This window comes from Chroicocephalus ridibundus, chromosome 9 (genome assembly GCF_963924245.1).
Source record: "Chroicocephalus ridibundus chromosome 9, bChrRid1.1, whole genome shotgun sequence".
NCBI lineage: Eukaryota > Metazoa > Chordata > Aves > Charadriiformes > Laridae > Chroicocephalus > Chroicocephalus ridibundus.
Window position 1 is genome coordinate 3,221,384 of NC_086292.1, and position 12,867 is coordinate 3,234,250.

General features: G+C 38.2%; 1 protein-coding gene across 1 annotated transcript in view; it reads right to left on the reverse strand.

The window, feature by feature from the left end:
- ABCB7 (ATP binding cassette subfamily B member 7) overlaps nucleotides 1-12,867 on the reverse strand; it is a 41,623-nt gene that overhangs the window by 15,658 nt on the left and 13,098 nt on the right. Inside the window, exons 4-7 of the mRNA XM_063345691.1 lie at nucleotides 10,060-10,179; nucleotides 1,726-1,858; nucleotides 1,013-1,281; nucleotides 71-159 (exon numbers count right to left, since the gene is read on the reverse strand). Of these exons, the coding sequence (XP_063201761.1) occupies nucleotides 71-159; nucleotides 1,013-1,281; nucleotides 1,726-1,858; nucleotides 10,060-10,179 (611 nt within the window). The remainder of the gene's footprint in view (nucleotides 1-70; nucleotides 160-1,012; nucleotides 1,282-1,725; nucleotides 1,859-10,059; nucleotides 10,180-12,867) is intronic.

Here is a 12,867-nt window from a genome sequence, read left to right on the forward strand (position 1 = left end):
GCTTAATACAGTCAAGAGTTCAGGCTGAGGCAACACCAAGTACTCCGACGAACCCGACGGCATGCCTTACCTCCACTGCGTAATTCCTATCGTGAATGCTGCATAGGCTCCCAGTGTCCCCAGAGTTACTAAAGCAAACTCTGCACCACATTTGTAATACTGTTTAAAATAAAAAGAGTCATAATAATTTTCAAAACTTTACTGTTGCCTCAAAATTGATAGCTTAGCCTGAGACGAGAACTCTGACTGTCCCTCCCTACACACTCCCTGCTCAGAACAGCTTGACTAAGTACAGGCATAAACTCAAAAGTATTGTTACATATTGGTACATTCAAGTTTAATTAAGTCCTTCTAAAAAGAAGGGTAATAAACAAAGCAAGATTCTTGCTTTTAATTTAGTCTAAGCTACATAATCAGGATTTAGATTTTAGCGTATAAATATCCAAAGATCCTGACTTCAAAGACAGTAAGTGTGATTTATAAAAGAAAAGTTTAAAATTGAGCTTATTAAGCTTAAAACCTGCAAGATGGAGAAGCCTATTTTCCAAAAAGATAATTTTCACTTTTAAGTTCTGGGTAAGAAAAGACCAGCGTACAGAAGAGAGCCAGTAATCGCTCCTTCCTCTGTCCTCATCACAATAAAGACACAACATTCCCGAACATTTATATTCTGCTTTCTCAGTATTTACCCAAATATATTTGACACTTAGGTGCATAGTTTACTTTCCTGGTCTCATTTTTTTCAACAATTCTGAAGAAAAACATTAAAAACTATCAACATAAATATCACTGGCTGAAGACAGGTGCTACATGTGAAAATAATTTCAAATAAGCCAATTTAAAGTAACCAGTATTTGAAAATTATGGCTTGCTCTCCTTTACAGTAGTTGCTTTCACAACCACATTGTAAATTCAATTATTATTGTTAATACCCAGCAGACTTTGGTAAAAGAAAAATCAGTGTATTATTCCTAAATGAGACAATTCCAACTCATGAGTAAACGACGCTTACCAGAATTCCACTGACCAGTGCCACTTCAAACATGGTAGGTCCCAGATTGAATACTAAAGCGCTAAGAACAAAACTGATGCCTCTTGTTCCTCTGTCGATGGTTTTTGACAGAGCTCCGGTTTGCCTACTTAGATGGAACGCCAAATCCAGGTTATGAAGATGCAGGAAAACATTCTTTGCTATCCTTCTGATTGAATTTTGAGCTACTTTCCCAAATACTGCATTTCTAGCTTCATTAAATAACGCCGCCCCAGCTCTTGAGATACCATCTAAAAAAAGATGAAAAGTTTACAAAAATGAAAATAATTATATTTCCAACGTCCCTTCATGCATGAAATTACATTAGATTCATTCTTTATATATTTTCAACATTTTTAGTTCAAATGTAATTTATACTTAATTGGTCCAAAACTTTATGCTATTTTTCATTTATAAGGCATTGTGCACACACTTTAAATCAGTTTCTTTTGCAGCTGGTTATAAGAAAGGGTAGGATTTATAATCAACAATCATTTCTATAGGCATTATTTCTTTTTTTTTTAATTGGAATACCAGAAGCAAGGTCACAGAACATCAGAAGCAGACATCAACACAGGACTACGAAATAACCACCCGAGATGCTCCGCAGCGCACAGGGCAGCAGCTCTCCCTCTATCCCATTCTCTTATCGGGGAACGTTACCACTCGCCAGCAGATTTGGGAACGCCACTTACAGCCAATGAGAACAGCCGTTGCCACCGTTGCCACTGTATTTGGAGCCGCGCTGAGGTTGAGTACGTTCCCAGATACCTGGTTGAGGTTGTCCACTGCGTATTTAAACATGAAGGGAACCAATATATTCATGGCCTAAAAGCGTAAGAACACCGATTAGTCCATATGCATTAAAACATATACCTGTGTACCATGACCGTCTTTTCTGAAATTGCTCTACTGTTACACCTAGTTTTTAACCACTTAGTGCGGGTGAGATGGCTCTCTTGATTTCAAGCACAATATTCTCCATACTATTAAGTCTTTACTCCTGGGACTGCAGGGTTGGTTTGTCTCCCTCACAGGCTCCTTCTATATATCAATTTCTATCCTAAAAAAATTGCACTTAAACACAGGCTGAGCACTCAGTATGGCAACGGCAAGACTAGGAAATGAATCAAGCTGTGGACGCTGCATGACGCATACTCCCAACGCTACTAAATCATGTCATCAGTACAGGTTCTGTTTGCTCTTTGTGATACTTGAGTATGAATAACTATTACTCCAAAAGAAACAACTCATCCAAATATTGCTAACACTGTTTCAATCGAGATGTACTAAACCAAAGCTCTAGTGAAGTCAAAGAGAAGAAATTAACCTATCCTTTATCTCTTCTGACTGTCATTACTACCTTAATATTTCATAGAATCATTGTATTGTCGGGGTTGGAAGGGACCTTAAAGATCATCCAGTTCCAACCCCCCTGCCCTGGGCAGGGACACCTCCCACTGGATCAGGTTGCTCAGAGCCCCACCCAGCCCGGCCTTGAACACCTCCAGGGATGGGGCTTCCACCCCCTCTCTGGGCAACCTGTTCCAGTGTCTCACCACCCTCATGGTGAAGAACTTCTTCCTCACGTCCAGTCTGAACCGACCCATCTCTAGTTTTAATCCATTCCCTCTAGTCCTACCATTACCCGACATCCTAAAAAGTCCCTCCCCAGCTTTCTTGTAGCCCCCTTAAGATACTGGTAGGCCACTATAAGGTCTCCTCGGAGCCTTCTTTTCTCCAGGCTGAACAACCCCAACACTCTCAGTCTGTCCTCATAGGAGAGGTGCTCCAGCCCTCTGATCATCCTCGTTTAAATAATGCTTTCCATTTGCAACATCACTATAAACATTAATATCTACATTACTCCTAGCATTAGGCACAGCAGCATGTAAGACTTTCCATACAGCCTCCAAGACACTACAAATTAACAATGTGAGCTTTCAAACAAAATACCAAAGTTATACCCACAACCGAACATACAGGATGTCACTGGATATTTTCTGTAAGAGCACCAGAACCCAAATGCATCTCCTCTAATGGTGGCATCTCCTCTACACACGAAAAGCAAGACAGCGAGATATGTAAATAGACCAACTTTAGGATTTTTCAATTTGCACAATTGTAGCATGAGAAAATACTGGAAATCTTAAAGAAAACATAAAATTCTAAGTCTTGTTAATTCCATTGTGACATCACTCATTCTTACCAACAAGAGGAAAATTTACACTCAAACGTCATGTAATGAATAGAATTCATTAATTCAAACTGGTTATAACTGTGAAGATTTGAAAATAAGGTATACAACTTTTAGCAGTTGAACAAGTACGTTAAGACCTACAATCTTATAATCATGGCAGACGTTAAAATACTTCACAGTGAGCTGACTTGGATTAAAGTTGGGGTGGATTTTTTTTTTTCACTATTTGGAAAAAAATTGTGGGTAGACAACAAATTCTTTTACATGACAAGAAACACAAAACCAAACCAGATTGACAAAGATATTCCAGTTCTCTGCACCAAATGTTTTGCATACCCACTTAAATCTCAATTGTATTTAGGGACATCTGGCAGAGCTGAAAGCCCAATGAAAAAACTGTAAATTAACCGGATAAAACTAGGTTTCAAGCGAAAAGAGTGGTAAAGTCTTTCACAACTTCAGTCCAAATTCAAGCTGGAAGACAAGCTTTTAGTAATTATAATAACTATCCCAGTCGCAAATATTCCCAGTGTTACAAATTACTGTAAACAGTGGAAGACAGGTACTTCACCAAGAGGGGAAACTGGAGTTTTGAAACTACTTCTTTTAGCTGTGGGATTAAAGACTAATTTTTAAGTTAATATTTTTATTCTGTCTTATTATTATTATTATTTTCTAAACACTGTTTTAAGCAACAGTTTTAAATACAAATAAGGAAGGAGTCCATTTTCTCCTCTTCCCTCCTGTGTTTCCCCTATGAAATACACTAAGCAGGAAAAAAAAAAAGAAAGGGGGTGTGTGTGCGGAAGACTACCAAATTCTCAATACAGCATAACCTAGACAGCTCCTGAGAGGAGACAGACGAGATCTGAGAGCATCGAGGTGAGATTATTACTGGTTAGTTTGTGGCTGAAAAAAGAAAATGGCTGAAAGATCATGTCCTACTGGAAATACATTCTTCTGAAATTTATCCAGTGCAAGCCGGAGAGTCGTTCAGCAACGTCTCCCCTTTTAATAGATGGGAACTCTGGAAATCTCCATTTAAAAAAAAAAAAAAAAGACCCGAGGTTAGCATTATCTGCAGAAAGCCAACAAATCCCATCAAAGCAGCTGTATACAATAATGTCTGGTATCTTCAATTATACACAGCAGACGAACAGGTTACTGCCATTACATGCTTAAACCTTAAGCATAAAGCCCCACGAAGAACTGAGGCTGCATTACCAGAGATTTTGAATCTTTACAATACCGAAATTCAAATCCTCGCCGCCCTTCCCCAGTATAATCAAAAAACCTTACTTTCCCTTCAGAGGTACTGAAACTCAATTTTAGGGCGGTATTTTGTTCTTAATAAAGACAAATATACTACCATGTGTGTTACACTGGTGATCAACATGAGAGAGTGGAGGTTTTCCTGGGAGAGACTACTCCGTAGAAAATAAGAGTATTGTAATGCAGATTGTCTTGATTTGCTGCAGATTCTCACAAATCCCTCTGCAGGGATTTTACTCTTCAGTAGACTGTGTTACACTACAGGTAGTTTAGAAATAGAACTACAGATATATTTTAAAGTCCATTTAAAGAAAAGAGATGTATTCTTTAAAGTGCAGTTCTCCACTCGCAATTAATTTAACCGGTAACAGCCTACAATTTTGCAGAAACGTCTTCTTTTACATCAATATAATTCTACCCAATAGAGCTCTAAATGAAATTTAAAGCCTGGTCTCAGGTTATAGCTGTTCTGACTCCTGGAGGGTAGAGCTTGAATAAGAACAAGGCAGCATGCTATTGCATTTCATTAGCAATCAAGACAGTCTGCTTTCCAGTAATTTAATAAGAAAAAAAAAGTTAATCTTACATAGTTTATAGCAAGAGAGATGAGAGGCTGTTGTTAGAAACAGGCCTTTCCTACTCTATTTGTTAAGTCAATGGGATCACATTAATGGAAACAAAATTTCAGCCTTCTAGATAAACTCACAGCTATCTCTTTAGTAGCCCAGATTTGCTGGCACAGAACAAGAAGCTTTAAGCACACCTAGGTACGCTATGAAAAGCTCCCATGCAAAACAACCGTCTTAGCAATACATCTATATAGGCTTCCCTCCCCTTCCTAATGCCTGAAAGCTTGATAACAATTCCCATTAAAAAAGCCCTTTTCATATAAATTTGTCCATTTTCTATTTATAATTTTGAATTAATAGCCTATCCTTGCCTGAATTTATAGGAAAGCAAGTACAGCACCCATGAAGTCATCCCAACTCAACTGCCCACATTTAACAGCACGTTACACGGTAATGCATCATGCTTAAATAAGCTTAAACATTTTTTTAAATGACTGCACTGTTTTAAGCTGACAATGCATCATCATCTCTATTCCCTTGTGGGACTACACTACTTTTAAGACAAACAGTCTTATCTTTCCTTTTGCTCTTCCCAGTGTTTCTTCTTTAATAAGTATGATGAATTAGTGACAGACTGAGCCCCAACAAGATAAAACTGGTCTACAGTGAACTCTTCTTGTGCCAATAATTCAATAAGAAACATCGACACGAAGATGACTGAATTTATCTCTGGACCAATATAAACGTACACATCCAACAGCTCCATTTGTGGAAATATAAACAGAAAACTCCATGCCTTGCAGAGGTAAAGCTGCTAAAGAAGCTACAAAATGTGGTCCAAAAGAGGGAAGAAGCATCTGGCTTCACACCTTCTGTGAATTTAATGACGACCTGAAACATACTTTTTCCAGTAAGAGAAAAAAAAATTAAAGATTTAAAAATACTTTTCACCTGAAACTTCTCAAAAAGCTAAGAGTTTCTAAAGGTTTATTTTAATTACCTAACTCCATCTGAGCTCACAAAAAGGGCTCCGACACCAAGATCATATGTACATACTTAACTGATCAGAGAGATATTATCTTCCACACAGACAAAATTTATAATACGAGATTGTGTCCCGCCTCCTTAGCCAAACAATTTCTTCTCCTGAAACTTAGAGAATTAGCAGTCAGTAGAAACGCGGACAGTCTGAGATTTCTCTGGCTCATGAATAACACATGCCTGCTCTGTGACCAAGAGGCCAAAAAGCATTACAGGCTGACAGAGGTGACAAGCGATTTTGTCATATTCATGTGTTTAATCCAGCTTCTCAGAAGCCCGAGCACTTTTTCTTCTTGTGCCACAGAAGAAAGAGGGAAGAAACAGAAAAGTAAAGAAGGACTCACTATACATACCCCAGCAGAGAAGACAAAAAAATGGGAGAGGGAATGTGGAAAAAGAAAAACCAGGGCGTAGAACCTGAGCAGGCGAATCTGTGTGTCTGAAAACATACACAATGCCTCATGTACTCCTCTCACCTGCCTTCCTGTTGCATCTTTCAGATCACACATGTCTAGATAGGCTATAAATATTTAAGATAAAAATTTAAAGCGTGTCATAATACAACAAATCTTCCAAGGAAAAAAAAAAAAAAAAAAAGACCTTACTAGCCCTAGAGCAGACTCCATCCTGTCAGCTCCCAGTTACAAAAAGCCATACAAACAGCTCACTTTGAAGGCTAACAATACTACTAGCGGTTATGTGCAGACAAAAAGGAACAAAAAAATCACAATAATTTGTTCAATGACAGGCAACTGGGCCCCACAAAAGGAGTTGAGACAGATTGTAACTGCAGGCTCTTCCGTAGCTACACACAAACTGGCTTTTGTTTTGCAACTGAATTTTACTGAACCAGAAGATTTAAAGAGACAAATTATTTCTCAAGCAGCAGGACAAGGAGGTATGATCTCCAGCTTTTTTGTGTTCTGTGGGAAAGGAAGCCAAATCAAACTGGGTGTGAACTCCTGATTTTTTTCCCTGTGGCTGAGGATTTCATAACCCACCTCTCCTCTGTGATTCCTCTGGAGTTTTCTTCGAATAAAAATGAAGCCACCCCGTTAAACTCAGAAGAAATTGGCCAAAAGGCTTACAGAACTGTTTCTTATTGGGGAAGGTGACTAGTAGCAGGCATCGTGATCGTACAGCTTTCTATGCAAAACCCCTAAGAACCATCAGCCTTCAGACAAAATCTGTAATAAGGATGTAAATCCTTCAGACGCGGACAAGTTGGTAGTGAACAAAGAAATTGGGCCAGGACTGCAGTGAGGATAAAGAAATGTTGGCATTCTTGTGCTGACACAACTATATGGCAGAGAAACTTTAACAAACTGCTTGTGTGGTCTATCAAGTACGTTGTACCTAACCTCACAAGCAATCAGAACAAAGGGCTCCCAAATGGGATAATGAGGAAACTGCACAGGATTATACATGGTCCAGGCAAAGCACAGGTAAACTAATTTGTATTTCATTTTCTCTAGGACAAGGTGACCTTTAGTTCGCTCTGGAAGAAAAGCAGATGTTCAGGGCTCAAAGATAAGCCAGACTTACTATAGCTCTATAATAAACTACTCATGGCAGTTATGCCACAATAACTACATGCACACTTAGCACGTGTAAAATATGAAGCCATTTAAGAAAACATACCCCACAAAGGAAGAGTGGACATAGCTGGGGTGATGAGGGGTAACTTGTTAAGTTGCAGTTATTTGAAAATGTTTGAGTTTAACACAGCTTTGTTATGAAAGAAACAGAACAAAACAAAGAACATTAGCAAAGGACAGCTAAAAGACACACATGAAATTTTTCACCCCAGCCAGTTACAATATATATTCTGCAGAGAGCCTGCTGTGTGTTGTCCCAGTGAAATCCTTGTTTGCCAAAACAGACATTGTCACAAAACACATCTGCTTTAACAGTCATCTCCTAAAACCTGGGCAAAGCTCAACAAGTTTTCTGCTCTGCTTCTGGGAATCTGCTCTGGACATCAGGGCTTCCAGGCTGCCTTGGACGGAATCCGAAGCAGGAAATTTAAGAGAACACTTAAGAGAGATCCAAACATCCAGTTACTTCCCTGAAGAGCAATTAAGCGTCTGATTTTCTGACAGGGGGAAACCTCTCTCTCCCACTAGAAATACAATAGCTCTGTGTTATACCAAACTCAGAGCTATTTGCAGGCATCCCGGCCATCAATTTTGTTTTCATTACACCCCAGAAAGTTGCTTGAAACATTAACAGATTTCCTAAAAGCAAGGTACAATGCTGCCACATGCAGGATTAAATTCTGGATTCACATTCTCTGTCATATTCATATAATGCTAAAAATTAGGAAAGTGGCGGGAAGAGAGAAGAGAAAAAGAAAAAAAATACCTCAAACTTATTTCAGAATTGCCTTCATATTATTATCCACATTACTAATAAGAGGCTTTAAAAAGAAAGAAAGAAGATTTTTTATACTCATCTGGTAAATGGGGTATTCTTAAATATACATCACAAAACCTGAACAAACCAAGGATATAATCACTTAAATATTATTGTGAGGGTAAAAGCACAATACGCAAGGCAAAATGCTCCTAGTATCTGCATTTTGAGCAGATAGTTTCCCAGATAGTTTTTAGGTGTAATCGAAAGCATTGCTGCCTGTTTTGCACAGGCGCATGAAAAGGGTGGATGTTTACTTGTACGGACATGCCGTATTCTGCATGTTGTCACCTGCATTATCAGCAGCGTCCGGAACAGCGGCACAAACCAAACTATCTACTGTAGGCAGAACCAGCTGGCACCTGATAGACTGCTCGGGAGAAAGAGCTATACACCAAAAGATTGGCCTTTCCTCTTCAGCTCAAATAAATGAGCACATTTCTCTTCCAACTACTCTTCTTTTATCACCTACATAGCTCAAATTTGCTTCTTCCCTCTTTTCGTAACATGGCAATGGTGCTAAATGCTAATTAAGTGCTAAAACTCATTGCTAAGTAGTACCTACTTTAGCTTATCCCAGCAAGATACTAGTATTAGCTTTACATTTGGTAAAAAAAATGCCAAAAAAGCAACTCAGTTGAGCCCTATGTCTCACTGAAACTTACAAAATTTACTCCCAATATTTTGCCATCTTTTTTTTTTCCCTGAAGCAAAAGTTTTTTTGCACAAAGTTAACATTTGCTCTTCTGAACGATTTCAACAATGTTTGCACAAAATTTAAATTATATCCTCCATTAACCTGCAGAAAGCTTTTGCATGCCCATTTCTTTCTAAAAACACATAAACACTAGTTTTATTGCAGGCAAGAGTATGAGATCCTTTCACACAATGAAGTAAAGGTAAGAGCAACTCTCCATTTCATAATTAAATGACTACAAGAAAAACCATTTGAATGAAAGCATGGTTCAATATTAAAAGCAAGATATACAAATTCTTTCACATTAGGACACCAGAGGAGTCCCTGAAATAACAGGAATTCCACCGTCATCCCACAGAGAAAGATCAAGAAGAGACTGGCGCTCAAATCCCCTTTTCCGTAGCACAGCAAGAGCCGTGAGTGGACACCACCACATTGCTCAAGTTCAGAGCTGAGAACGGACACAGGACCTTGAAGAAATCCCATTTGACAGACACAGCGCCACACAAGAAGAGATCTGTAAGCAACCTTGAACTCCCATTTCCCATAACTTATGATGTAAATGATTAATCGGCAATGGAAAATCCTGGACTAAACTAATACGAGCACTGGAAATAAAAATTCTGGTCATCATCATCTCCCCAACCACACACATGCATATGACATCCTGTTAAAAAACCCCAAGCTATTATTTCCTAATACTACATTTTCCTCATACAGGAAACAGACATCTTAAGATTGTAAAAGCCTTTAAATAATAAAAAAGGAAATAATTCCTTGTATGAACTCCAGAGGAACAGTAACTATCACAGTAGAATGAAGCATCTGTTCTTACCTTTGCACTTGCCAAGAACCCCAGAGATACGGCTACTCTGGCTCGCAGGTCTGGTCTGTCTTTGGGCCACACATAAGACAACATTGCTCTGATAATCTTTTTGGCATCGATCTCCTTCAGCTACCGGAAAGAACAAACAAAGGCATCCCAATTACAAAGAGATCCCAAGAAGCAAAGTAACAGTTTAAATAAGAATGAATTTTATACATTTGGATCACTTCTATATTTTATTTGATAGGCAGACACTATCAAATAGACACTTCACAATGTTTGAGATTAGAACTACATCGTAAAATTTCAAGTTGTAAATTTCTAGGTTTATATCCATGACACGCTGATAAAACAGATGAATTGTTCTTAATTCACATGCCCTCAAGAGTGCAAGTATAGCTAGCTGTAAATGGAGCACAGAGAAAGCCACAAGCCACCACAGCTGAAATACTTCACAGAACAAATAAACTGACCCTTCTTTTTTTATCTTCTCAAGATCTCTGTACAAAATGCAAAAAATAAACCAAAATAATCTAGTAACAAAGAACTCAGTGAAGAAGCAAGTCTGAAAGGTCTACAATAAACAGAAGTGGTTTAGAGAAAATTCAGCAAGTCACAATAGAATACAGTATTAAAAAAATACCACTAGCATTATAGCAACTGGAACAAATCTCTGGAACTGAATGCTTATGCTCATGTACAAATTTAACTGAATATAAATTTCAGCTCACATGACTTGGTCACATTATTACAAATTTAATCATTTCCAACAATCGCTTTCACAATTTTTTGGTCATCTTAGAACCCTTGCAGAAAAGTAAGACATACTCTTATTCTGACCACATCTTTTAGGGCCTGTTTTCAGGAACCCAAAAGGTCGTACTTCAATGGGTGCCCAATGAAGTTATGACAACCAGCAAGAAAACTATTCCAGTGGCCTTAACTCAGCTTCCAATGTCACCACGTCATTTAACAGAATGGCCCTTGAAGTCAGGTAATCAGGCTTCATGAGGTAGAAGATGTACATGGCCACACGTTAGCTTAACTGATTATGTCACTTTTTAATGACTTCTTGAAATAGGTTCTCCTTCTCCAAACCTCAGATTTTCCTCTGAACAAGACCATAATTCAGTTAACAAGCCTTCTTGAGAAATATTACCTTTTTTCGTTTGGGTTTTTTGAGGATTTTGGTTTGGGATTTTTATTGTTGTTGTTGGTTTTGGTGGTTGTATTTTTTACAGAAATATAGGTTATTTTACAGATGGATAGATGTCTGTAACACTTACAGTTGAGATACAGTCCACTAAACTCCCAAGCTAAATATATCATCTGAAGCCTAAGCCACGCTACTCAAAGAAGAGTAACAGCACGTGCAGTAACGTACAGCACAAGCATCAACAACTCCTTTTTCTGTGTTGGCTACCCTGGGCTTAACTTCAAAGATACGAAGGTTATCTAAATTCAAAAGAAGAGCAGCAACTAGCAGCTAATCTCTCCATGTCAGGCAACATTTTGTTGTTGGGGAGGAGGGGGGGAACAAAAAGTTAGTCCACACCTTTTAAAGATGACTTTTCATTATGTAAGTGAGGAGAAAGGGGGAGTTTTACAATATATTTTAATGTTTGCCTCACTTGACAGCGTACTTCAAATGCTCGCTCCTCAACTTTAAGGATAAAACAAATTAGAATAGAAATTCTCGGTGAAGGTCTAGTGTGAATGAGCAAGAAAGGAGAGTTCTGTTAAAAGGTAAGATTGCTGAGGCAACCAGGGCAGCCAGTCCTAGAAATGTAAGCTTTTAAAAGCACCAGAAAATTCATCTCAGTGTTTCCAGTCATAGCTTCAAAGGAAGCCAAAGGGGAAGAGATATTTCATTTTGTCAACAACTGCAAATGTACTGGAGCATTACACCGTATAAGCACATTTCAAACAACTTTTAAAAAATGGATATATGGAAGATTCATAAGTGAAGAAAGGACGCAAAACTGTTTCTGTTGTGTCCTACCCATTCAGGATATGGAGGTACCTGCTACGGAATATACATGAATCTTTCCATTTGAGCCAAGGATACGCATAAATAGCCATTCAAACACTCGGAAAATATCTTTGATCACCACTTACAGGTTAAAAGGAAGTTAAAAAAAATGGTATCACATTAACACAAAAGATACTAGTGCAACTAGAGCAGTTCTAATTATATGTTGCTATTGGCTAGTCAGACTTTGCACAGAAAAGCTATCAAAAAGAACGAAATACATTGGCAGCAAACAAGGAATCTATTTCTGTTTCGTCATGGCTCTGAACGGCAACTGAAGCCCCTTCAGAAAAAAGAGTCAGAAGGCAGCCAGCCATTTGCCAAAGGCCTTGCAAAGGAACAAGAAGAAATATCAAAGGAGATGCAAAATGCACACACATTACATCAAAGTTTACCATGAAATAAATGTTACTGTTGTACAGAAACATGAGTTGAAAATGATTTAAGTATGCAAGTGGCAACATTAAGAACTAAAGTGAGCAATCTGTTTAATGGACTCGGGCCCTCTTTTGATTCTCTGTGGCATATGAAAAGGTTAAGAGATGCATTTATTTTACCTCCTTTTAAGTGGCAGTAATGTTTTAGATTTTCTTCCACAGCTTATTTTTACAGAAATGGAAGGAAGGGACGGAAAAGTATTATAAATCTAATATAGCAGGGAGCAAAGAAAAAAAGCCTTTTCTCCTTTTTGAATGCAGCATGTTTTTAAAATGCACTACCAAATACTGAAGACTATTTGCAAAGAAATTAATATTGACCATCTTCATGCTCCCCCCATCCCATCA